Source organism: Phocoena sinus, chromosome 13 (assembly GCF_008692025.1).
Source record: "Phocoena sinus isolate mPhoSin1 chromosome 13, mPhoSin1.pri, whole genome shotgun sequence".
Taxonomy (NCBI): Eukaryota; Metazoa; Chordata; class Mammalia; order Artiodactyla; family Phocoenidae; genus Phocoena; species Phocoena sinus.
Window position 1 is genome coordinate 51,662,479 of NC_045775.1, and position 26,669 is coordinate 51,689,147.

The 26,669-nt window shown below is 36.6% G+C and overlaps 2 protein-coding genes across 10 annotated transcripts in view; one reads left to right on the forward strand and one right to left on the reverse strand.

The window, feature by feature from the left end:
• Window positions 1-13,123, reverse strand: part of PUS10 (pseudouridine synthase 10) — a 68,842-nt gene extending 55,719 nt beyond the window's left edge. For 3 of the 9 annotated variants that reach the window (XR_004352836.1, XM_032652778.1, XM_032652784.1), the window contains exons 1-4: window positions 12,764-12,923; window positions 9,739-9,879; window positions 6,953-7,216; window positions 6,122-6,208 (exon numbers count right to left, since the gene is read on the reverse strand). Coding sequence is in view for 8 of the 9 variants with exons in the window: in XM_032652778.1 (XP_032508669.1) it covers window positions 6,122-6,208; window positions 6,953-7,216; window positions 9,739-9,864 (477 nt within the window). In the remaining variant the exon portion in view is untranslated. The other 6 variants (XM_032652782.1, XM_032652781.1, XM_032652780.1 and 3 more) reach the window with 6 other exon arrangements.
• Window positions 13,124-13,130: 7 nt separating this feature from the next.
• PEX13 (peroxisomal biogenesis factor 13) overlaps window positions 13,131-26,669 on the forward strand; it is a 36,145-nt gene continuing 22,606 nt past the window's right edge. The window contains exon 1 of the mRNA XM_032652786.1: window positions 13,131-13,380. Coding sequence (XP_032508677.1) covers window positions 13,289-13,380 — 92 coding nt within the window. The 5' untranslated portion in view covers window positions 13,131-13,288. The remainder of the gene's footprint in view (window positions 13,381-26,669) is intronic.

The following is a 26,669-nucleotide window of genomic DNA, read 5'->3' on the forward strand; positions in this document are numbered from 1 at the left end:
AAACATGGTGGTGATCTCAGCAAAAAGGGTAATTGAGATGACTTCTCTATGTAACAAAAGAAATCTGAAATAGAGTCTAATTTAGAAGCTCCCTTTTTCTGAAACTTAGTCCACTAGGCCATGCAGTCCTAAAACTGAATGAAAAAAAGGAAAGTTTGGTAAGGAACTCAACAGTTGGTAAGTAGCAATGTGATAATATGTTGCATTTGATGGGGAAATAGAAAAAGGATTTGCTTCATCTTGTATTCCTATTAACTCTGTTATATAACCATTTCTCACTAAAAATTTTAAAGATGCAGAATGGGACAATTCATGGAATAAGACCATACAAATTAAAACATAAACTTCAAAATTTTAAGGCTGCCTCATGCTCTTAACACACCCTGCTACCTCTCAACCACCCACACTGGTGGATTAGCCATAGCAACCTTTTCTTTCTTGCTGCCTCCTCTGCCTATACTTAGCTGGTTCAGGCCAAGAAAAAAGCAAAGCTAGGAAGTAAACATACGCACCTTCAAGTATTTAAACATATGTCTGAATACTCCGCCAACTGCATTCCTGAATCCAGTATACGTTATTGTGATGGTTTTTAGAATTAGCCTTGCTCCTTGTCCTACTTCACCATGGCATCTCATTCGCGGGAATATGATTTGTTCTTCCTTGCTACAAGGCTCAGTGACTTCAGGAAAGGGTTCTTGCTTTATTTGTTGGTCTCCCTGCAACTGTACCCTCTAATAGTGAGTTATTAAACCTATTCAATACCTGCTCTGACTCCCTGACAGCTGGACTGCTGACTGCCCACCCTAAACTAACCAGGACTTGGGTTCTACAAAGACCTTGACTAATCACAGGTCACTCATCCTTTCTTCCTTGGAACACACGTCCCAATTGTAGATGGAGTAACAGAATCCTGAACCTGCTCCCATGTCTAGTCCCATGTTCCCCCGATGCAACAGCTCTGCCTAGATTTTATCATTCTTTTGTCCCCTGATCCTTCTCGAGTGTATGGCTTAACAAGTGCAGTAGTTAAGAAAAGGCAATGCCCATAGAGCCAAGATAGTTAAGTAAATAAAACATGCCTAAGTATAAGAGATGGTGTGGATTTAAAAAAAAAAAAAGAGCGTGAATGAGGGAGACAAACCCAAATTCCAATAAATGTGACACATTGGGCAAGGTTTGGTCTTCCCCCCTTCACATGAGATGAGTGAGATGATTAGTGAAGTAATCCCAATCTGTGAGGCTGAAAAAAATCATCCAAACACACCTTCTTTCCAATTCACAGACACCGGGGATCCGTTAAATTTTCAGAGATTAAAAGGTTGGGAACTCCTGGACTCCATCAGAGATTCTCAGTAGGTTTTAAGGGATTTATACCTGAGATGGTGGCATGGGCAGAGCTCTGACAAATCACAACCATATACATGTCATTTTTCAATGAGGCTAGATGGTCACCAAGGTCTCCTACAGATCTATGATTCTGTGATTCTGATCATGCAGACTTCCATATACTGATGTTGTGCTCACAGAGGTATGCTATTGGGGTCACCTCTCATAAGGAAGATGGGTTTGCTGCATGTCCTCTGAAAGGCTTAAAATGTTGCAGCCTGTATATGCAAAACATCAGCAAGGTTACATCCCCTCAACCCATCCATAAAGAATCTACTGAAAACTCCCTAAGAGGCCGAGACAGTGATTGCTATAATTTTGCATGTTTTTCAGTGCCTCATTCAGCAACCTTGTAAAAATGCTTTGCATGGATAAATGGACCACATAAAGATTGAAGCAAGTCTTAACTAACTAACCTAACCAAAAAATAGGGTTACAAAGTCTGAAAACGCCTTAGTAAGCCGAGAAAGTTTATCGATTGAAGTGAACCTTAAGTTGGTACTAAATGGTGGGTAAGAGAGAACAAAAACTGATTTAAGCAAGGTGTTGTCATACAAAATAAAAATTGAGAAGTCACAGAAAATGAATAAAACGTAGAAAATATGCTTGCTAAATTAGAGAGTTGGGTTAATGAATGAAGATAGCCAGCTCAGGCCTACACATACAATATGAAATTGAAAAGTGTAGCTCTCTGTACTTGAAGTCAGAGATTTCATCAAATTCTGTACTATGAGCTAATCATAATTAGAAAAAGCATTGCCCTTTAGAAAAAGTAAGCACATCAATCAATTACAGAGGGGGAAAATTACTGGAGTGTCCAATTAAGAAAGATCCTAGGTTAATGGCTGGGAGTTTGAGAGGCCTATATAAATACATGCAAAATTCTGAATACATGCATTTTTAGGACAAGGGAGTCATTGCTTTCTTTAGATTCTTAATGAGATGATGGTCCCAAACTGGCTAAGACCGCACCGATTTAAGTAAAAATCCAAAGTCTTTTGAATACCCATTTGTCAGAATTTAAGAAAAGAACAACTTTGTAAATATAAACTGCTACCACAGAAATGGTACTGCTTTTATTTTTGGCTACTTTTCTAGGGCTGTGTATAACTTATAGTACTTAGTGCAAAGCATGGAAATATCACAAAGTATAACAAATGAGAGAAAAAAGGTTTTGATTTGACAAATAAAACCCAAACTATACCAAGTTGCATATAGAGAAGTAGGTGTTTCAAACGACCAAAGTAACATTTAAGGGACAATTAACATTCAAAGTCAATAGTAATTAAGGACCTACTGTAGAGCACAGGGAACTCTGCTCAATACTCTGTAATGACCTATGTGGGAAAAGAATCTAAAAAAGAGTGGATATATGTATAACTGATTCACTTTGCTGCACAGCAGAAACTAACACAACATTGTAAATCAACTATACTCCAATAAAAATTAAAAACAAAACCCCAAAAAGTCAGTAGTAAACAACTGTTTCCCACACGCTGCTCCTGAGGTGGGGCCAGTAGGCCAAACTGATAGTACAATATTGCCCCCTACTGAACTGTACTAGTAAAGATAAACCTAGAAGAACAGGACTTTAAAGTGCTTACTTTTAAAAGGACCTACTTGGAATGCTCTTTTCCCATCAATACCAGGTTAGCCTAATATTAGCATAAGTCTGGGTTATTCACTCTATGGTAATTTTAGTGTGGCAGTAATGTAATGTGGTGTAGGAGTTTAGAGGAATCAATCATGAATATAAGGTAACATTTAAAAATTACTATAATAAATATTTTTCTTAAAACTATATAGGATCTTAAAGTTTGTAAAGGCTGAACAAAGTCTCTAGTCTAACTAACTATAGGTTCACAACTTCCTTATATATATATCTCTGCCAAGTAGTTGCCCAGTCTTGGCTTAAACATTCTGGTGACAGAAAACTCACCATTCCTGAAAACAGTCTATCCTGTTTTGGATAATCCTCCTTACAGCTGAAAATTACTCTATCTCTCCAGGAGAAAACCCCTCAAATATTTAAGCAGGGCAAATTTGTCCCACTAAATCATCTATTCTCCAAATTAAATAACCCAAGTTCCTTTGGCAGCAGTTCCTGTGACCAGGGTTCAGATGTCTCCAACATTCTAAATGCACTCATCTAAATGTGTTTGTTTCTATTGTTGCTATAACAAATTCTCACAAATTTAGTGGTTTAAAACACAAATTTATTATCTTACAGTACTTTAGGTCAGAAGCCTGACACTGGTCTCACTGGGTCAATAGGGCCATATTCTTCTCTGGAGGCTCTAGGCTAGGAGGACCTGTTTCCTTGCCTTTTCTAGCTTTCAGATTCCACTCATTTTCCTGGGCTCATGGCTCCCTCCCACTATCTTCAAAGTGAGCAACACTGCATCTCTCTGACCATTCTCAAACAATCACCTTTTTCTCTTACTATCACCTCAGCCAGGAAGGGTACTTTTAAGGACTCACATGATTAGGTTGAGCCCACCTAGATAATTAAGGATAATCTCTGTATCTCATCATCCTTAACCTTAATTACTTCCGCCAAGTCCCTTTTTTAAAAATGCAAAATAACATATTCACAAGTTTGGGGGACTACTACAAAATGCCTTCCCATTTGTATTTGCTCCTCCTAAAGTAGAACATTCCATCTGACTATGGTACTCTAGGAATGGTCAGCACTGAGTAAAAAAGGATTGTCACCTTCATCTTTTCAGATACTATACTTCTAGTATCTGGATGAAAATCCAGAGAACTTATCTAATCACACCCATAATTCTCATTGGGCTACTAACTAAAACTCCTAAGCCATCACTATAAACACAGCTCTTTTTTTTTTTTTATTGGAGTATAGTTAATTTAAAATGTTGTGTTAGTTTCAGGTGTACAGCAAAGTGAATCAGTTATACATATACATACATCCACTCTTTTTTAGATTCTTTTCCCATATAGGCCATTACAGAGTATCGAGTAGAGTTTCCTATGCTATACAGTAGGTCCTTATTAATTATCTATTTTATATATAGTACTGTGTATATGTCAATCCCAATCTTCCAATTAAACATAGCTCAAGCCACTCCTGCCTCATCCTTTACTTGGCAGTTGTTTTTCTAAACCCAAGTATAAGAATGTAGGTTTAAGGACTTCCTTAGTGACACAGTGGTTAAGAATCTGCCTGCCAATGCAGGGTACATGGGTTCGAGCCCTGGTCCAGGAAGATTCCCACATGCCGTGGAACAACTAAGCCTGTGAGCCACAACTACTGAGTCCACGCTCTAGAGCCTGCGAGCCACAACTACTGAAGCCTGCATGCCTAGAGCCTGTGCTCCACAACAAAAGAAGCCACCGCAATGAGAAGGCCACGCACTGCAACGAAGAGTAGCCCCCGCTCGCCGCAACTAGAGAAAGCCCTCATGCAGCAATGAAGACCCAACGCAGCGAAAAATAAATAAATAAAAGCAAGAAGAGTTTATGCAGAATAATTCTATTTTTTAAAACAGCATCTTCTATTTCTAATATGGAATATAAATACTTCATAAGTATTTAACAAATATTAAGTTAATATTGTTAAAATCATCACATGTGGTAAAAATGGACAATACAAATTTTAACGTAAAAATATAAACTTTGAGATGAAGATTGGTAGTAAGATATATAACCACACTTAGAAAATATATTTCTTTTCCTATTTTTGTTACTCAAACACTGAAAGCTTTTGTGAGTCACTTAGCTTTTGGAAGTCTGTTTTTCTCCACCAAAATTGGACCCTGGAGATGACCTATCTGTGAGAAATGTACTGATGATTGACTAGAAAATGACTTTAAGTGTTTATAAACCTCAGTATTATCATTATCACTGCCTTTACTCTTCCATTTGCTCCATTATCTTGTCATCAACAGAGATACTACTTAAAATCACTCTACTCTTTTTCACTTCCCAGCTCTTCTCTATCATTTATCTAGCCTCAACAAGTCTTAAGTCAATCTTTAGCCTTTTAGGGACTAATAAATATATTCACCCAAAGAAAATGATGGTATAAGATATAAGGTGATGCTTTGGGATTCTTAGGGAAAATATACCTCATACATATAAATAGATGTGTTTACAGCTCATTATAATTTGAGGTTACAGAGGCCATTCTCTCTATACTACATTTAACAGTATTAACAAAGATAGTTTTGTGTTTTCACATCAGTTTCTACACACAGGAACATTACAATAATGACTACTATTATTTTTTTCACTTACCAAAAGAAAAAAGTTAAAATAAGTATGAGGCTATTTCTCTCCCTTTTTCCATTGACTAAAAGAGGTGCCGTCTTTTTATATTTTACTCTGGAAAAGAGAAGGCTCATCAAAATTAAAATGATCTTATCCTAGGACCATTATAAAACATATACATCTGCCCCAAAAGATCTCTGAAGTCCTGGTCAAATATCTTTCTCTGACCAACATGCCACTCAATGAATGTTGCTACTGAATTAGGACCTTTTAAAAAGATGGCAGTACTGTGATGAATAAACTAACTTGAACCAATAATTCCTTTTCTCATCCATTCACTCAACATCATTAAGCAACTATAATAATGTAATGCTTTCAGTCATTCAATAAATTCATAAAATGTGAAAATATAATATGGGAAGGAATATTTATACTTTCCTATATTTTTAGAAATTTCTATTGTGTACTTCACATATAGTTTTATGTATGTAAATGACCTTACCTCTCTTACAGATAGCTGTGGTGGGAAGGAGATTGACAATACCAAGTTGGTGAATTCAAACCCAGAGGCCTCAACCTTTTGGCACACCTAAAAAAGTATTACATAAAAAGTATTTTTTATTACATAAAAAAGTATTATATAAATTCCCAGGAACTGCTCAAATTTTTACACTAATCTTCATAACATGAATTTTTGGTCCATGAGATGACACTGCAAAACTTCTACACTTTTACCTTTGAGTAGGAACTCTCACAAACATCCTGAAATCAAATATTTGCCAACTATGACCCTGAGGACTGATATCACAAGGTGCCAAAAGAGCCAGGACTCACCTGCAGAACAACCTGTTGAATGTCAAAATACTTTTCTATTAAGTCACCTGGTAATTCAGAAAAGATCTTAAACAAAATAAAGCCAAATAGGCACTCTTGATACCTGGAAACAAAAAGCAATCCCACCTTCAATCATGTACCTTCCTCAAGGCTGTAACACTAGTCTTTTCTAGACACTAAAAGGTATGACTAAAGAAGAACTTTTCTCTAACTCCTTAGCTATGTTAAACAGCAAAGGGAAAACTGCTACATTTTTGTTCAACTGAACAGCACTCATAACTGAAATACATGGATACATATTTCATTAATTTTCAGACATGTTGATAAAAAGGTAATTTGAGAATAGTAGGCTTTTTTTAAAAAAATTAAGAAAACGTTCTAATGATCCATTTGTGTGAAACAACTTGAAACGAATGGCATTGTTCCTTTGGATACAAGAATTCTAGGCCTTAGAACTGAAAATCTTTACGAATCGCACATTAATAAAAAAACAGTTTACCTTTTTAATGAACTCTTTTTCACAGAAATCTTGAAGAATTCCTAGGCATACATTGCATACATTTAAATTTGAGTTCTTGGAAGCAATGCTTCCATCTTCAATAATCAAGATCTTTCCCTCTCCATTTTGACTCAGATTATCCATCCCATCAATCCCATCTTCTAGTTCTTGTAGTCGAATTTTCTTGGGAGGTGGGTTTGGAACTTCTGAAATTAATTCATCTTTTTCAGTTTCCAGAAATTTTTGCAGTTCATTGAGCAACTCCTGGAAAGTTAATTAAAAAAAAAAAAAGTAATGACCCTTTAACAATGTCCTTAAGGGTAAGATGAAGCGTGAAAATTATGATACATCACAGACTTATACAATGCTGACTTATATCAGTTCTGGAGCAGTTAGTTTTATTAGCCAGCACTGGCTTTCAGGAGAATTTAAAAGAGAATACCTAATTCCTATAATATATGTGTGACTATTTTTTCAAAAGAGTTTCATACATCAGTGAAGCTAAAATCCTAAATCTGAGATGGAAAGGCTCCATTAACAAATTTATTAATTTGGCCTGTAGTTCTGTTGTGAGGGTCATTCACTTGCTAATTTCAGCAAAACAAACAAACAAAAACAAAAAAACCCAACTTCAACTCTAATTATTAGCAAATAGAAATGCAAACTGAATTTCCATCTATGCTAGGTTATTTAATAATCTCACAACCACTAAAACTTCATATGTACAATATTTAATATGAAATATGAAAAATTACATAGATTAGAAGTCTATTAAGTAAAAATAATTTCTAGTCAATTTACTAAACAAAGGCAAACAGATGCTGGCAATGCTGAAATTTGGCATCATAATTACAAACCATTTACAGGCATTAATTGAAAAAAGCCCTCTACTACATTCTGGTTTGCCTAATTTCTGTCACTCTTTGTATTGGAATGTAAAAAGTGGCATTCCTTTCAAACCACTATAATATTTCAGACATTCCACTCATCTAAATACTCAGAGGACTTTTCTTCTGTTTTGTCTAAATTGGGCAGGTTTTATTATTCAGTTGTTGAATAAATATCCTTTTGAAATTCACTCATATTACAATTTACTGACTCTAAAGGGAAAAATCTTTCACTCAAACAAATTTAATTCATTTTATTAAGACATGAGCTCTCCTATTAAATCTTTAACAGAGAAATACATACACATATACACATACAGGCATATTATGGCCCACACAAATATGTTTATTATTACCTAAGACCTATAATGTCAATATAACATCGTATAGATACATGCATGTGTACATATATCACATGAATAGAAAATATCAAAATATATTTACCCAGAAAAGTCCTCAGATATTTTCATGTTTATTTACATAAAATGATACAAAAGTCGGTAACACTAAGCGTCTTTCTATAATATATATTTTAAAACTTACAACATATGTATAAAATAATAGATTATAAGTGTGTCTGAAAAAAATTGTAAGGCAAGTTACACAAACTCAATCTTATCACTTCATAGTCATTATGCGTATAAAGAAATATAGATGTGTATATTAATCATCATAGCATATGTACCATTTCCAGTTTTCAAAGTGTTTTCACATACTTTATTAGATATTGTCCCTTAAAATCCTGAGAGGTGGATGTTATCATCACGCCCATTTAAGAGAAGAAAACTGAAGCTGGAAAGTGGTGAAACTGGGATTCAAATCCATGTCTTCTAGCTCCAAATTCTAGGCTTTGGATTCAGACAGACAGTTCATATCCTAGCTTGCTCACTTAATAGCTGTGTAACTTTGGGCAGGTTGCTTAACCTCTCTGTGCCTCAGTTTCTTCATCTGAAAATAGAGACAATCATAGTATGTACTTACCTAATAGGTTATTGTGAGGATTATATGAGAGCTTGACATATAATAATGCTATATGAATACTGGATATAATTATTTCCAAAATAATAGAAACTAATACATAGGAGAAATGACTGCCATTGCTAACTCCTGGGCAATTTTTTTAAATTATAGGAAGCTGAATGTGTATGTGTGTGTGTGTGTGTGTGCGTGTGTGTGTGTGTGCGTGTGCGTGTGCGTGTGCGGTGTATTCGTACTGTTTATAAGTACATATTTACACATATGTATATAATTACTATCTGCCTCTGAAAAGAACATCACTGTTAGAATAAAATATATTTCACAAAATGTTATATATTTTATATGAAATATTCTATTAAATGTCAAAGCTCTCTGTATATTACCATAAATGTCAAAGACCTCAGTATATTACTTTTGCTATTAATAGTGGTAAGTGATAATAAGCATTTACTTCTAGAGAGTTGCAAACACCTATTTGTAAATACAAGTGGTAATACAGAAAACAGAAAAAGAAAAAAGGCAACCAAACCCACCATGCTTCCACCCCCCCATTACATTTTACTAATATCTGGTGAGATGCACTATTTTGTGATATTCTGTCTAGATATTCTTTAGGAAAGATCTATGCAAACATTAAATGCACCAGTGAATTGCTTCACAAAGATCTCACTACATTAAATGTTAAATATAATCACTTAAGAAGGAACTTACATTTTATATGGTAATGGCAATTCCAAAATTACCATTATCGGTAACTACTTTATTATAGTTTTTTTAAAAATTTAATGAAGAGTTATGAACAGATACTTGCCCTCAAATACACAGGTATTGATTTAAGACCCTTTCTTAACTTAAAATAAAAAGGAAGGAAGGAAGGAAGAGAGAAAGAAAGAGAGAGAGAAAGAAAGAAAATACCCTTACCTTGTAGGGAAGTTTGTATGGTGCATGAAAATCCACACCACAGAATCTGAAGATACATCTTGGACAGGTACCAGTACTGAGCAACAACTGGGCCACATGCTTGTTTTCCACAGTCAGTGGAAACATATTAAATAACTACAACTAGAAAAAAAGAAAAAGTAAAACTAATGAGCACCTTTTGTGTTTTACTTTCACAGACAAATATATGGTCACCTTTAAGGATAAAAATCTTTAAAGATAAAACATTTATATTTGAAAATCACTATTTGGTATTCTCCAATAATGTCCCTTTCATTATATCCATATTGAAACAAAAACTTGAAGGCAATTTATTAGATGGATCAGGTAAAAGTTTCTAATTGTCAAGGACTTTAACATTCTGGATTATGATAAAGTGCATCAACATAACTAAATCAATCAAAAGAAATAAAAACTAATAAAAAATGGCTATCTCTAAGGAGGGTAATGAAAACAAGAATACAGAGTGTAATTTTGCTTTTTATTTTGTACCATTCAGTATTGTTTGAGAACACAGAGTTGTAAATTCAATAAACTTTCCTGTTAGAAATAAGAAATGAGTTTGCTAGAAAAAATAATCAGATCAGTCTACGTTATGTAATACTTGACTGCCCTTAATGATAGTTAAGCAGTCAAGTATTCAAAGCAAACTGATCAGATTCAAAAACATCAATTTTACTTTGATGAAATAATAACTAAATAAAAGCCAACTATTAGCAAAATGAGAAAAATCTTCCTTTCATACACAAGTAAAAACTCCAACAAAAACAAATAAAGTGCAAAATATTTTAGAGTAATTATTATCTAAAACAAGTTGCCACTTTTTTGCAATTTGAACAAACTCACTTGGAAGTAAATACGACATAGAGAATGGGTTCTTGTTGCCAGGAAGGAGTGGGGTAATGAAAATTAAATTTCGTAGTCATTCTGTTTGGAGGGAAAAAAAGGTCTTCTGATTAATGAATCAGCTCACATTACTTTAAAATGAGGAACTAGTGATATTTTATAAAACTATGATTGCATGGTTATGGTACTGAGGTCATAGAGATAAAAGATTGTGGCACCTTTAATTTGTTCATTTTCATAATTCAAATGAACTTAGTATTTGTGGAGGGTGAAGCTCTTACCAACTGCTTACTATAAAGATGTGACTCTTAGAATTAGTGTTTTCTAACCCTTTAAAACCCACTACTTACTTTCAAGTTTCTAAATGTTTGTGGCCACTTATCAAGAATAGATCCTTGACAGAAAACAGATAGGACTATGGAACTCTTCACCATAAAAATAAGGTCATCAAGCAGGACTACAAAAACCAGATTGCCTGTGGCTGGGTTCTAATTCAGGTACCAGAATATGTAAGTTGTCAGGGAGGGAAAGGGAAGAAAACCAAGCTTCTCTGGACACACCAGTGAGAACTTTCAGACACCCAGATTGGGAAACACTGATTTAGGATTGCCTAAGTAAATTTGAGCTCCGAAAGTACAAAATATGTAAAGAACAACCTCTGCATAACGAAGCTCTGTGTGACCATTGTTATTTACAAACGATCTTAATCCCTTCCCCCAGCTTATTTAATCTAATAGTTTGATGCTGATAAGGGGTTGGGATTCTTTGAGGAGCTGATTATCAGCATTTAAAGTGTATCCCAACTGCATTCCCCTCACAGAGAAACTGTTTCTATTTCGTCCTTTTTATCTCCGCCTTTCCATTAGCTAAAGCCAAGGATTTCATTTAATTGAGAATTAACCTTTAACTCAGAAAGAGAAACCAATAAACCCTCCTGTCCAATAAATAAATCCAGGACTGAGTGCTTAAGATGGGCACTTTGTATCAAAGATTTCCCAGGAGACTTAAGTTAAATAGTTGTATTAAAATGTATGCTTTTCCCCCCCGTTGGCTTAAAGACAATGTTTGTTTCTCCAATAGGTTCACTAGAACAAAGGTATCACGCTAGTCAATAAATGACACATTATACTCTCTTGGCTCTAAAGTTTCCAAACCCGTTCAGAATTAGGAAATCTCCTGTCTTGAGTAATTTGAAGAGGTCTTACAAACCCTCTTCCGTAATTATGTCAGTAATCGAATGGCATTACAAATTTCTCAAGATCACTTTCACCTAGCAACAATCTAGCGACTTCCCAAGCGCGTTAACATTAGGAAAAAATACGTTCTTAAATTTGGTTGTTTCATCTTGATGTACAGCGCTGAAATGCCAGGATTTCATAAGACATCAGAAATCAGTTGTTCCATATTAGATTTATTATCTTTGAAACCAAGCCCTGAGAAATGCATCCCGTACTGTAAGGTTTTCATTATCAGTTGCCTTTAAGATGTTTGTTTTTCGTTTACGTGTTTACTTTACCCGAAGAACTGGAACATATCATTGCAACAGAATCTCTTCCCAGGTGTCAGGATCCTACGGCGATCCAGTCCCTGCTCCACAAATCAATGGTAACTAGCCCCGTCTCTGGTTTACCAGAGAAGATGGTTTTTCTTTTCACTTCTCGGACGATTACAGAAACTATTTATTACAAACAGGCCAGGAGCAGGCAAAAAAACCAGGCTGAGTCTCACATCCCGGGATCTTTTAAAACTCATTTTCATACAGAAGGGTGTCATTCGTCTTGTGGGGTGGGGGTGGGGTGTGGATTTTTAAAGAAAGGCGCTCGTAACTTCATCGCGCTACCGATACACTCAGCAGTGGAATCTACTCTAGATTTCTGGAAAGTTCAACCCCAGGTCTAACCTCCAGTCTTTCCTTTGGCCAACCAAGGAAGCCCTTCTCACCTTCAGTCGGGTCCCCAAACACTTCCCACTCACCCCTCCTTGCTAACAAAACCTCTCCCACTGGAAGGAAACGATCCCCTCCAACCACACCTCTCCGGCATGCAGTCCTCACCCCCTCTCCTCAGACCTCCCTTGCCTCACCTTCTCCCACGGCGCCGGAGCTAGAGATTTAACCCCTTCCAGCCCTCAGAGGGAACGGGGAAGACTAAAGACAACGCACCTATTGCGTCTAGCAATTCTGTTCCCCGAGGAAACGAGAGCTATAGAACAAAAAGTACCAGCTCCCTCACGCGAGGACTGAGTGAATTCTCCCCTGCTTGTTTGCAGGGAAACCAGTCAAGATACCTGGCCGGCCGCCACGCACCCTGCCTGCCCCGCGGGTGGAGGAGTGGTGTGTGGGGCAGTACTCTCGGCCGCTTGCAGGACTTGTCCCAGGAAGCCTCCTTGGGACTCTGACGTCTAGGACATTATAGACGCCACCAGAAATATCGATGAGCTCTTACCCTCTGTTAGAATGGAAGTTCTTTTCCAAGGCAAATAAAAAGAAAGCGTTTCTTCCCATAGGTTAGTGGCATCCTCCTAGGCTGTAATACCAGCCAGCAAAGCACCACAAACCACATCCTGACTGCAGGGGAGGGCCGGGTGGAGGGCTCTGCACTCTGCGTGTTGTGCCTGGCGCTTAAGCGGCTGGTGTCCTCGGGCCTGGAGAGTCCCAGCGCAGAGCGGGATCTGAGAGGAGGCGGAGATGGCGTCCCAGCCGCCGCCTCCCCCGAAACCCTGGGAGACCCGCCGGATTCCGGGGGCCGGGCCGGGGTCAGGACCCGGCACCACTTTCCAGTGAGTGTGCGATTTTTCAGGCCGCGAGTTTTGTGGGCCATAGCGGGGACTTGGCAGGAGGCGGTTGAGGCCGTTGTTGGGTGTGAAGTATCCCCTCCCCCTCTCAACCAGCCCCCACCCACACTCCTAGTCTTAAGGGAGGTCGAAGTGACGCCGGGGCGCCTGCAAGGGGAATTTCGGTGTCAGACAGCTGTTTCTGACTCGGCGGCTCTCGGCAGCGACGTTTCCGGGGGGGTGGGTAGCGATAGTCCTGGGCTCCTGTCTGAGTGCCGGTGCTTGGAAGAAAGGGTCAGGTACCACCTGTCCCTTCTGTTTGGGGGACACCCTGACTGAACTGCACGACTCTCTTCCCCCCGCCACCCCCACCTTAAAGAGTTAAGACTTTCGGTCCGTAGCAGGTGAGAGAGGCATTTGCCCGGCCCCGGCTCGTCAGGGAGCAAAGTCTCTCGAAAGCTTTTAACCATCTCTCGACAGGTTGGTGAAAGCCCAAAAGGTTACTTTTACACAACTGGAACTCAAGCCTGTACAGATTGTGTTCTTTTCTAGCATAACTCAGCAATGTTTCGGATAAAGATTTGGAAAAGCAACAAGCGGGAGTTAAAAACTGAGGCCTACGAGTGGCCTTTGTGTGCTAGATAGTGTGTGATTTTTTTCTAAGGCCTGTGGTTTTTTGTTTGGTTTTAATCAGTGTTAAATGGATCTACAACTCAAAAAAGGCTAAAATAGAATAAAAGAGAAGAATTTCACATAGAGAATGGGTTCTTGTTGCCAGGAAGAACGTGTTTTGTGTTGGGTGGATCTGGACACCTTTTTTTAAAATTTTTTATATTGGAGCAGAGTTGGTTAATAATGTGTTAGTTTCAGGTGTACAGCAAAGTGATTCAGTTATACACATACATGTATCCTTTTTCAAATTCGTTTCCCATTTAGGTTATTACAGAATAGTAAGCAGTGTTCCCTGTACTATACAGTAGGTCCTTGTTGGTTATCTATTTTAAATATAACAGTGTGTGCATTGTCAATCCCAAACTCCCAATCTATCCCTTCCGCCCTTGTAATCATAAGTTCTGTTCTCTAAGTCTGTGGATCTGGGCATTTTAATTCAGATGGTGAGACTCGAATGTCATATTGCCTACTGTGGTAGGTTTACTTACATAGAAATCCCCAACATACTGGAATGTATTTCTGCTATGTTCTAAAATCTTGTAATGTTTTTTTAAGGTGTTTGAACACAATTGCTACTTTATTTAATAATGAAGGTACATAAGTAGTAAGCTTTAATTTTGCTATTAAGTTAGGATGACACTTTATGCTACTTTAAAAAAAATAAATTTATTTATTTTTGGCTGCGTTGGATCTTCGTTGCTGCGCACAGGCTTTCTCTGGTTGGCAGCAAGCAGGGGTTACTCTTCGTTGCGGTGGGTGGGCTTCTCATGGCAGTGGCTTCTCTTGTTGCGGAGCATGGGCTCAAGGCACATGGGCTTCAGTAGTTGTGGCTCGCGGGCTCTAGAGCACAGGCTCAGTAGTTGTGGTGCACAGGCTTAGTTGATCCTCAGCATGTGGGATCTTCCCAGACCAGGGCTCAAACCCGTGGCCCCTGCATTAGCAGGCAGATTAGCATTTTTTGCTAATATAAAGGTAGCATCTGCTACCTTTTTTTATGAGTGGTTTGACCTTCTTTAAAAATTTGGACTGCTCTTTAGAAGAGAGACGTTTTATTTTTGCATCTGTTAAAGTTCTGTTTATGTAAGATTAACCATTTTCCCACTTTTTAAGAAAATGTGAAGTATTTTAAACACCTAGAGACTGGTAGAGAGTAAGATGATAAATACTTGTGTATTAGCTCCCAGCTTTAAGAAATATTAACATTTTACCAGATTTGCCTCAGATTTTTAAAAAAATAAAAATTAGAGCAACAGTTAAACCCTCCCATTCTTCTTTCCTACGGTAACTACTGTCCCTATTTGGTTTTTATTGTACACAATGTTTTTATACTTCAGTATTTAGCTTTGTATGTACATTACATATGTATATATGTATGTATTATTATTCAGTATATTTTTGACTTTAAATATATTCGAACTGTATGTATCATTTGCAAAGTGTTTTTCCACTAAGTATTATTTATTTTGAGATTTATCTTGTTCATTCTTGTAACTGTACAGGCATACTTGGGAGGTATTGCAGGTTGGATTCAGACCACTGCAGTAAATCAAATATCGCAATAAAGCGAATGAATATCGCAATAAAGCGAGTCACATGAGGTTTTTTGGTTTCCCAGTGCATATAAAAGTTACGTTTACACTCTACTGTAGTCTATTAAGTGTGCAATAGCATTATGTCTAAAGAAACAATGTATATAACCTTAAAGATACTTCATTGCTAAAAAAATGCTGACCATCATCTGAGCCTTCAGCCAGTTGTAATCTTTTTGTTGGTGGAGAGTCTTGCCTCGATGTTGACTCATTGGAGGTGGTTGCTGAAGGCTGGGGTGGTTGTGGCAGTTTCTTTAAATACGACGACAATGAAGTTTGCCACATTGGTTGAGTCTTCCTTTCTCGAACATTTCTCTGTAGCATGCAGTACTGTTTGATAGCATTTCACCCACAGTAGAACTTCTTTCAAAATTGGAGTAAATCTTCTCAAACCCTGATGCTGCTTTATCAACTAAATTTACATAGTAGTCTAAATCCCTTGTCATTTCAACAGTCTTCATATCTTCTTCACCAGGAGTGGATGCCATCTCAAGAAACCACTTTCTTTGCTTACCCATAAGAAGCAGCTCCTCATCTGTTAAAGTCTTATCATGAGATTACAGCAATTCAGTTACATCTTTAGGCTTCACTTTTATTTTTAGTTCTCTTGCTATTTCCACCACATCTGTAGTTACTTGCTTCACAGAAGTCTTGAACCCCTTTAAAGTCATCCGTGAGGGTTGGAATCAACTTCTTCCAAACTCCTGTTAAAGTTGATATTTTCAACTCATCCCATGTATCACAGATGTTCTTAATGGCATCTAAAAATGGTGAATCCTTTTAGAAAGGGTTTCAATTTACTTTGCCCAAGTCCATCAGCGAAATCACTATCTATGGCAGCTATAGCCTTATGAAATTTATTTCTTAGATAATAAGACTTAAAAGTCGAAATGACTCCTTGATCCATGGGCTACAGAATGGATATTGTGCTAGCAGACATGAAAACAACATTAATCTCATTGTACACCTCCATCAGCTCTTGGGTGACCAGATGCATTATCAGTGAGCAGTAATATTTTGAAAGGAATCTTTTCTTCTGAGCACTAGGTCTCAACAGTGGGCTTAAAATATTTAGTAAACCATATTGTAAACAGATGTGCTGTCATGCAGGCTTTGTTGTTCCACTGATAGAGCACAGGCAGAGTAGATTTAGCATAATTCTTAAGGGCCTTAGGATTTTCAGAATGGTAAATGAGCATTGGCTTCATCTTCAAGTTCCAGCTGCATTAGCCCCTAACAAGAGAGTCAGCTTGTCCTTTGAGGCTTTGAAGCCTGGCATTGCCTTCCCTCTAGCCATGAAAGCCCTAGATGGCATCTTCTTCCCATAGAAAGCTATTTTGTACGCATTGAAAATCTGTTGTTTAGCATAGCCACCTTCATTAATTATCTTAGCTAGATCTTCTAGATAACTTGCTGGAGCTTCTACACCAGCACTTGCAGCTTTACCTTGCACTCTTATGATAGATGGCTTCTTTCCTTAAACCTCCTGAAACAACCTCTGCTAGCTTCAGACTTTTCTTCTGCAGCTTCCTCACCTCTCAGCCTTCACAGAATTGAAAAGAGTTAGGGCCTTGCTCTGGATTAGGTTTTGGCTTAAGAGAATGTTAATGGCTGCTCTGATTTAGCTAGACCACTAAAACTTTCGTCATGTCAGCAATAAGGCTGTTTCACTTTATCAATAGCGTGTTCACTGGAGTAGCACTTTTAATATCCTTCAAGAACTTTTCCTTTGCGTTCACAGCTTGGCTAACGGTTTGGTGCAAGAGGCCTAGCCTTTGGCCTCTCCTGACTTTTGACATGCCTTCCTCTCTAAGCTTAATCATTTCTAGCTTTTGATTTAGAGGCGTGTGACTCTTCCTTTCACTTGAACACTTAGAGGCCGTTGTAGGGTTATTAACTGGCCTAATTTCAACATTCTTATGTCTTAGGGAATAAGGGAATCTCGAGAAGAGAGAGAGACTTGGGAGGAAAGGCTGGTCGCTGGAGCAGTCAGAACACACACATTTATTTTGAGAGTTTGCTGTCTTATAGGGGCACAGTTCATGGTGTCCTAAAACAACTAGAATAGTAACATAAGAGATCACTGATCACCATAACAAATATAATAGTAATGAAAAAGTTTGAAATATGGTGAGAATTACCAGAATGCGACACAGAGACAAAGTGAGCAAATGCTGTTCAAACAATGGTGCAGATAGATGGGCTTGACACAGGGTTGCAACAAGCCTTCAATTTGTAAAAAACACGATCTGCAAAGCGCAGTAAAGCAAAGCATCATAAAATGAGGTATGCCTGTAGTTCGTTTTAACTGCCATAGGATATTCTGTTATATAAAAGCAAACTATTTGTTCTGTTATAGATATTAGAGTATTAGTTGTTAAATATTTAAAGCTACTGCAGTCAACATTCATGTGTCTTTCTCCCTGTGCACGTTTCCAAGAGGTTTTCTGGGAGGAGAGTTGCTTGTTGGAAGGGTATGCTTATCTTCAAGTACTGACTATCATCAAGGTGCTCCTCGAAGTGGTCGTATACCAATTTTTACATTTTCACTAGCAAGGTATTCTATTTCTCTACATTTTTTCCAACACTTGATGTTATTTTGTAGTACTGTATTTACCAATCAAATAGATGTGAAATGGTATTTAATTTGTACTTCTCTGATCAGTAATAAAATTGAGGATCTTTTTGAATGTTGATTTGAAATTTTTTCTGTTGGTAATCTTTTGCCCACTTTTATGTTGGCTTTATCTTTGCTTATCAATTTGTAGGACTACTTTATTGTTTGTACTGATCCTGTTTTGTTTTTATCTTTCAATCTTTGGCTTGTCTTATTGCTTTATTTACATTCATGTTCATTTTTGTTGTACAGATATTTTAATTTTAGTATAGCCAAATTTTTCATCTTTTATTTGTGCTTTTTCTGTCTTGGTTAAGAAACCCTTTCTACCTCAGATCAGGAAAATTTTTCTCTATATCTTCTTTTAACTGTTCATTTCCCATTCATATCTTTTTTTTTTTTTTTTTTTGCGGTACGCAGGCCCTCTCACTGTTGTGGCCTCTCCCGCTGCGGAGCACAGGCTCGGAACGCGCAGGCTCAGCGGCCTTGGCTCACGGGCCCAGCCGCTCCGCGGCATGTGGGAATCCTCCCGGACCGGGGCATGAACCTGTGTCCCCTGCACCGGCAGGCGGACTCTCAACCACTGTGCCACCAGGGAAGCCCCCCATTCATATCTTTAATCCACCTGGAACTGGCTTTGTTGTATAAAAATCAGTGTGAAATAGAGAATTCAATTCTTTTCCATGTGGATAACTTATTATCCCAGCACCATTTATTAAGTAGTTTATTCCATACTACTTTATAATGCCATCTATATCACACCAAGTTCTCCTAAATGTGTGGTTCTGTTTGGGGGACTTTATAATATGTTCTGTTGCTGTATTTATCTATTCTTATGCTAACACCACACTGTCTTTATAATAAGTTTTGATATTTGGTATGTCAAGATCCTCCACACATTGCTGTTCTTCATAATTGCCTTTGTTGCACTTAGCCTTTATAAAAAGACTTATTGGGATTTTTATTAGAACTTTATATTTTATTGGAACTTTTATGTAAAGATCAAGTAAGCCTTTTTATCCATCAGTATTGTGTAAGGTGCAATTGGTGAGATTTTGACATTCTTTTTTGCTTTAAGTAGTGTTTTATAATTGTTTCCATGAAGTCCTTTCCCATCGTTTATAAGATATAAATATTATATCCAGCATAATGTCAGACTCTTAATTTGTTCTGATGGTTTGGTTGAAATTCTTTTGAGTCCTATGTTGACAATCCTGTCATTTACAAATAAGCCAGCATAAATTGCCAACATCCTTGTATTGTTCCAGGCTTTCATTGGAATGCTTCTGAAGTCTCACTATAAATTATGATGTTTGCTTTTTGTTTTGATAGATATCCTATCAAACTTCTATCTCTCTACCTTGCTCAGATTTTTATTATGAAGGGTATTTAATTTTATGAATAACTTTTCTGCATCTGTTGGGATATTATGTGTTTTTATTTTAATATGAAAATGTGGTTTATTGCATCAATTAATTGTCCAATGTTGAATCATCCTTGGGTTTCTGGATGAACTCTGCTAAATTTTGATTTTTTTTAAAATACAGTGTTGAAATCTAATATTTTAAGGATCTTTGCATATATGTTCCTAATTGGCCTATAATTTTCTTTCTTTGTATTATACCTTTCTGGCTTGGTGTCAGAAGTTTTGTAGCTACAGAAATTTTTCTATTGAGTCTAATTTTTATTCCTTTACAGACTATGTTCTCCTTAGCAGCCTTTAAGATTTTCCCTTACCTTGGTCCTCTACAGCTTTATTAGACTCTATCTAGGTTCAAATATTCAGATATACATATGTACATGTATATATTTTCCTCCTGCTCCAGCAGCTACAATGTTCATGCTCAGTACCCACAGTGTTGAATCCGAGGATTCACATCTGTCCTTTAATTCAGGAAAACTCTCACGAATCCTATCTTAAATATTGTTTGAGCACTATTCTTTCCATCTCTTCTTCTGGAAACTACTATTAAACATATCAGAATAGTCTGCTCCAAGTAACAATATCTGACTTTCTGTGCTTTCAACTATAGAGGCATTTATTGTTTAGTTGACTAGAAGTCTAGAGATCTGCTAACTCACCATTGTCATCAGGGGACCTACATTTTTCTTGGCTTCCTTTTTGTCTGTCAGCTTTCTGGCATTTTCAGTCATCTCTGTCTTACTCTTGCACCTTCGAAAGGAATCTCTTTTGTTTTTTTCCAGCAGTTATACTTTGTTGGACTTCAGTGTATTTTTCATTATATTATTTTTGGTGGGATTCATAGAGATACTTGAATCTGACTTGATGTCTTTCATTGATTTCAGAAAAGGCTCAACCATTATTTCTTTAAATATCTCTTCTGCCCATCCTCTTTTCATTTCTCTGACCCCATACATATATAGCTCTATATTTCACTATACACTCTGTATCTACACTCATTTTGTATGTATCCTTTTGTTACTCATGCGTTCATTCTGGGTATTTTCTTCTGAACTCTTCTAGTTCACCGGTATTTTTCTTTCAGTGTGTCTAATCTGATAGTAAACGAATCAGTCATTGAGTTCGTAGTTTCAGGTATTTTATTCTTTTAGTTTTCAGAATTTCCATTTGGTCCTGCTTTATAGTTTCTCTTCTCTGCTGAAAATCTCAATCTTGCCTTTTTTTCCTTGAATATGTATAGCATAGTTGTTTAAAGTCTCCACCTGATAACTCCATTATCTGGATCCATAGGATCATTTTATATTGGCTAATGTCACTCATTTTTTTTTAACATGTAGTTTTGTCATCATAGAGGCTCAATTATTTTTCAGTGAGAGCTGGGCATTGTATATAGATAATTTAAGGTGATTTGAGGCCTAGGATGGTCTCTTCCTCCAGAGAGTTTTACTTTTGATAGGCACCTTGGGCCACTAGCAATCTAAGATCATTTTAATAATTTCAAATTTGAGCTAACTTGAAATTGTGGTTTTCAGTTTCTCCCAGGGCTAGTCTATTTCTTGTTAACCTTTTTCCCCTTACTCCTAGCATGTGGCCGTTTAAAGTCCCAGTCTGAAGTGTGGGCATTTATCTTGTCCCTCTTTTGGGACTTCTGAATTCTAGTTTTTGTCTCCTTAGCCCAGAGAGTCTATTAAAAGCTCTACTCAACTTCTCATCCTGTCAGCCATCTCTTCTGGAATTGGCCCTCTTCCCTTGAGAAACATCTAAAATGGGCTCTCTAGATTTTCTCCTACTCCTGGATCTTGACTCTAATTCCTCAGTGTCTTGTCTTCTCATGCTTTAAACAGATAATTTTATATTTTTTCTAGCTTTCTAATTGTTTTCTGTGAAGGAGTTGGTCTGATTACCTAGAATATCATTACTTGAAGTAGAATTCCACAAGTTCCATATTTCTACTCTGTACCTTAGTGTACAACAACTAATTTTCTTTTTGCCTCATAGTTATAAGATGCCTTGTGGCTGTGGGCATTGTGTATAAGATTTCTAATGAAATTTTTTTCATATTTACATGGTTTTTTTTCAATTTTTATTTCACAGATGTTACTGCTACATTTATCTCTTTGACTTTTTAAAATCCATTCATTCAATCTCATATTATTCTTGTTCTGCTTATCTCTTTGACCATTTTAAACATATTTAGAATCTTTGATGAGCTATTATATAAAATTAATTTTTCCTTGAATGACTTTTCATTCTTATTGTTAATTTTTGTTATTTTGGTCTCTTTGTGTTTTTTTTTTCTTCTTGTGTGTAGTATTTTTGACATGTCCATTTTGAGTGGGAATTTTGGGGTTCTGTTGTCTCACTTTTCCTTCTACATTCAGCTCTTTCTATCTAGTAGGCTTCCTGTTGCTTGTACCTCCCTCTCAGCATCCACTCTCCATGTAAGAATCTGATATAAAGTGGCTTAGATTAAGGATATCGCAGATTAAGTCATTGAGTCAGTTGTTAACTTGTTTCATTTTCTGAGTTTGAGGCTTTATCAGAGTCTTCCCCCATTCTTAGTTTTGTGACTTTCTAAAAATCCTAAAGTGTTGTCAGCAAATTTTATAATCTCTTTTACCACTGTCAGCAAATTTTTATGAGGCAAGGTGGCACTTCCCAGTCCCCAGCCTCAAGCAATGAACTAGTTTCATTTGAGTGGAGCACTTACCCTCAGAGCTGCTTCATCCAAACCTGAATATACTACACTATTTGGTAGTCTACTGACCCTTTTTAAAGTTTTATTCCTTTTTTTATGATGTAATACAATCTGAGGTAAACAACTTCGCTCATGATTTATGCTTGCCAAAACCTTTAGATCAAACCTTTAGATGCATACTTCCAGTTTATACTTCCAGTTCATACTTCCAGTTTATACTTCCAGTTTAACTGGAAGTATAGAGGATAGGGGATAGTTAAACAACATTTGGGGGTAACACAAATCCAGAATGTGGGACACTCTAGAAGAAATTGACTGGACTCTTCAAAAAGTCCAGGACATTATTGTTCTGTTTAGATGAGAATAGGGACACAACCAACCAAATGCAATATGTGAGACTTAATTGAATTTTTGTTTCAAAAAAACCTAAAAAGACATTTTGACTTTTACAACTCAATGATAAAAAGACAAATAACCTAATTTTTTAAATGGGCAATGTATGTGAATAGACATTTCTCCAAGGAAGATCTAAAACTGGCCAATAAGCACATGAAAAGATACTCGAGATCATTAACCATTAGGGAAATGTAAATCAAACCCACAGTGATGTACCATTTCACACCCACTAGGGTGGCTATAGTAAAAAAGACAGATAATAACAAGTGTTGACAAAATGTAGAGAAATTGAAACCCTCATGCACTGCTGGTGGGAACGTAAAATTGTACAGTTGCTTTGGAAAACAATTTGGCAGTTCTTCAAAAGGGTAAACAGAGTTATGATATGACCCAGCAGTATCATCCCCAAGAAGCATGAAAACACATGTTCACACAAAAATTTGTACATAAATGTTCATAGAAGCATTAGTCATAATACCCCAGAAGTGGAAACAACCCAAATGTTTATCAGCTGATGTATGGATAAATATAATATAGTAATAAAAAAGAATGAGGTACATGCTGCAACATAGATGAACCTTTAAAACATTAAGTGAAAGAAGCCAGTCACAAAATACTACATATTGTAAGTTTCATTTACCGTAGATCCTCATTATTTGCAGATTCAGTATTTGCAAACTCTCCTACTCGATGAAATTTATTTGTAACCCTAAAATCAGTACTTGAAGCATTTTCATGATCTTTTCAGACACACATAGAGCAGTGAAAGATGTGAGTCGTCTCTCAGCTAAGGGTGAAAAAAAAGCAACATTCTGGCTTGTTTCAGCTCTCATACTGTAAACAGGTGTCCTTTTCAAAATCAGTTAAGTGCCAGCCACGTTTTTCACATTTTTGTTGATGATTTCACTGTCTTTAAATGGCCCCTAAGCATAGTGCTGAAGTGTTCCTAGAAGGCCTTATGGAGAAAATATTAGCATTAGATAAACTTTGTTCAGACATGAGTTGTGGTGCTTTTGGCCATGAGTTCATTGTTAATGAGTCAACAATGTAATTAGATAAAGTATCTTTAAACAGAAACATACATAAAAAAGTATATGTATTGATCAGTAGATAGATGAAAATGTTGTGACCAGAGGCTTGAAGGAACCTAACTCTTTGTTTCCTCCAGGAGCAGTGATTCAGTATTTGCTGATTCATTGTTTGCAGTTTTATAGAGCATAACTATCTCAAATAACAAGAATCGATTATATAGGAAATGTCCAAAGTAGGCAAACCTATAGAGACAGACAGTAGATTAGTGTGATTGCCCAGGATTGGAGGAGGGTAAGAAATGGGGAGCGACTGCTAATAAATACGGGATTTCTATTTGGGATGATGAAAGTGTGCTGAAGTTGCATATGGTGATAGTTGTACAGCTCTGTGAATATATGGAAAACTGTTGCTTTTTACACTTTAAATGGGTGAATTTTATGGTATGTGAATTTTAACTCAATAAAGCTGTTTAGACAAAGATATTTGAGAGTAATGGATATGTTTTGAATATCAATTGGGTAATAGATATGGAATTATTAATTTTCAAAGATGGGAAAACAGTATTATGTTTTTGTATAAAATATCTTTATTCTTAGGAAATGCCTGTGAGGCATTTAGGAGTAATTTATTAGGTCTACAAGTTAATTTCAAATAGTTCAAGAAGTTTTAAAAGACTAGAGAGTGATAAAGAGAAAGCAAATGTGGCAAAATTATAGCAGTTGTTGAATCTAGATAGAAGGTATGTGGATATTCATTGTACTTTTCTTTCAGTTTTTTTTTTCCTGTTTGAAACTTTTCAAGATAAAAAATTGGGTGGGGGAGATTTTGCACATTCAGCAATGAGAATAAATCATTGTTCTTCTAAGTCATAGGCTTCTTTAGCTCTCATTATGCTTGTTGTAACAGAAAGCAAGACTGTACATGCACACTGAATGCGCTTGTGTATGCCAGAAACAGACCGCATTAAAACCAAAGAAGAGTGAATTCCTTGGTGGTCCACTGGTTAGGACTCCTCATGTTCACTGCCGAAGGCCTGGGTTCAGCCCCTGATAGGGAACTAAAATTCAACAAGCTGAGCAGGGCGGCCAAAATTTAAAAAAAAACAACACAAGAGTAAGAGGAAAGCTCTTTATTTTTTTATTACCAAATGTTTAAATTTAATTCCCTATAATTTTTTAAGTTACATATTCATCATAATTTATGAAATAATACAAAGATATATAAAGAAAAATCTGTATTAATAGTGTGTGATATATGTGTATTAAATTTTACTAATGAAAGACTCCAGTATAGTGTTTGTATCAGTACCTATTTATATGCTAAGCACTATAGTTAGGTGATGGAGAAACAAGGAAAGCTCCCGTGCCTTTGAGGAGCTTGCCGTTTACAGGAAGAGTCAGATGTATAAATAAATGTAAGATAGTGTACAAAATATGGACAAAGAATTATAGGAAGGACTTTTGATGATGGCAGAATAAGTACTTTAGGAAAAAAAACTATTGAGGACAAGTAGAAAGCTAAGCAGAATATAAAACATCTGGAAGGCATTATAGGGCAAAAAAGAAGATAAAGATTTATGGAGCCCAGATTCAGGAAAGTTAAAAATTCACAAAGGTGAGCATTGCCTTTGAAAGCACTTTTCCCATAGAAGCTTCTGCTGATTTCAGAAGAAGCAGCTTAGATAATGAAGCGAGTTGAGTAGAACTTCTGACAGACTCTTGAATCATGGTTGGAGTTCAGACGTCCTCCAAGACGAGATACTGATAAATTACCCATACCTAATGTTAGGTACATCTAGATATAAGGGTATAAAAGATACATCTAGATATAAGGGTATAAAAGAAGTAGACAGGCTCTTATAGGAACAGAAGCCCAGCGTCAAATCATCAATTCCTGAAATTAGGGACATCATGAATTGATAGTAGCCTTAGCAGCCTGCCTGAACCAAATTAGAGAATAGTTCAGAAAACAATATCCAGATACATATTACTATATATAAAATAGATAAACAACAAGGACCTATTGTATAACACAGGGAACTAATGTATAGCACAGGGAACTATATTCAATATCTTGTAATAACCTAAAATAGAAAAGAATCTGAAAAAGAATATACATATTCACTTTTATATGTGTGTGTGTGTGTGTGTGTGTATATATATATATATATCTGAATCACTTTGCTGTACCCCTGCAACTAACACAACATTGTAAATCAACTACATTTCAATTTTTTAAAAAAATGAAAAGAAACAATATCCAGAATGAAACACATCTGGAGAAAGAGAACATCATCCAGAATCTCAAATTACTGCTACAATAATAATTGCTGACGCACAGCAAAATCAAGTAGCCAGAACCAGAAGGACATTATGTAACATAAATGACAGCTAAGTTAACATCTGGATAAACAAATTCATAGGGACTCTAGATATTGGAGTTAGCAGAGACTTTAAATTATCTTTAGTATGTTGAGGGCAATAAAAGAGAAGCTGAAGAATTTTGGCAGAGAATTGGAAACTATTAAAAGAGGAAAGGAATTTCTAGAACAAAAAATACAGTAACCAAAATTGAGAGCTCGTTGGATTTAGAAACAGATTAGACACCATTACATAGAGAATTAGTGACTTAGAGCAGTACTGCTCAAAGTGTGTTCTGTAGCTGCTGAGAGTCTATGGGCTGGCTGCTATTTTTTGAACTATGTAGTAACAGTCCACAACAAGATAGGAAATTTGTGTCAATGTAGAACAAATTGACCCTGAGCATACCATTTAGTTCAACTGGCATTTTCTTTTCTTTTCTTTTAAATTTTTATTGGAGTATAGTTGTTTACAATGTTGTATTAGTTTCAGGTGGACAGCAAAGTGA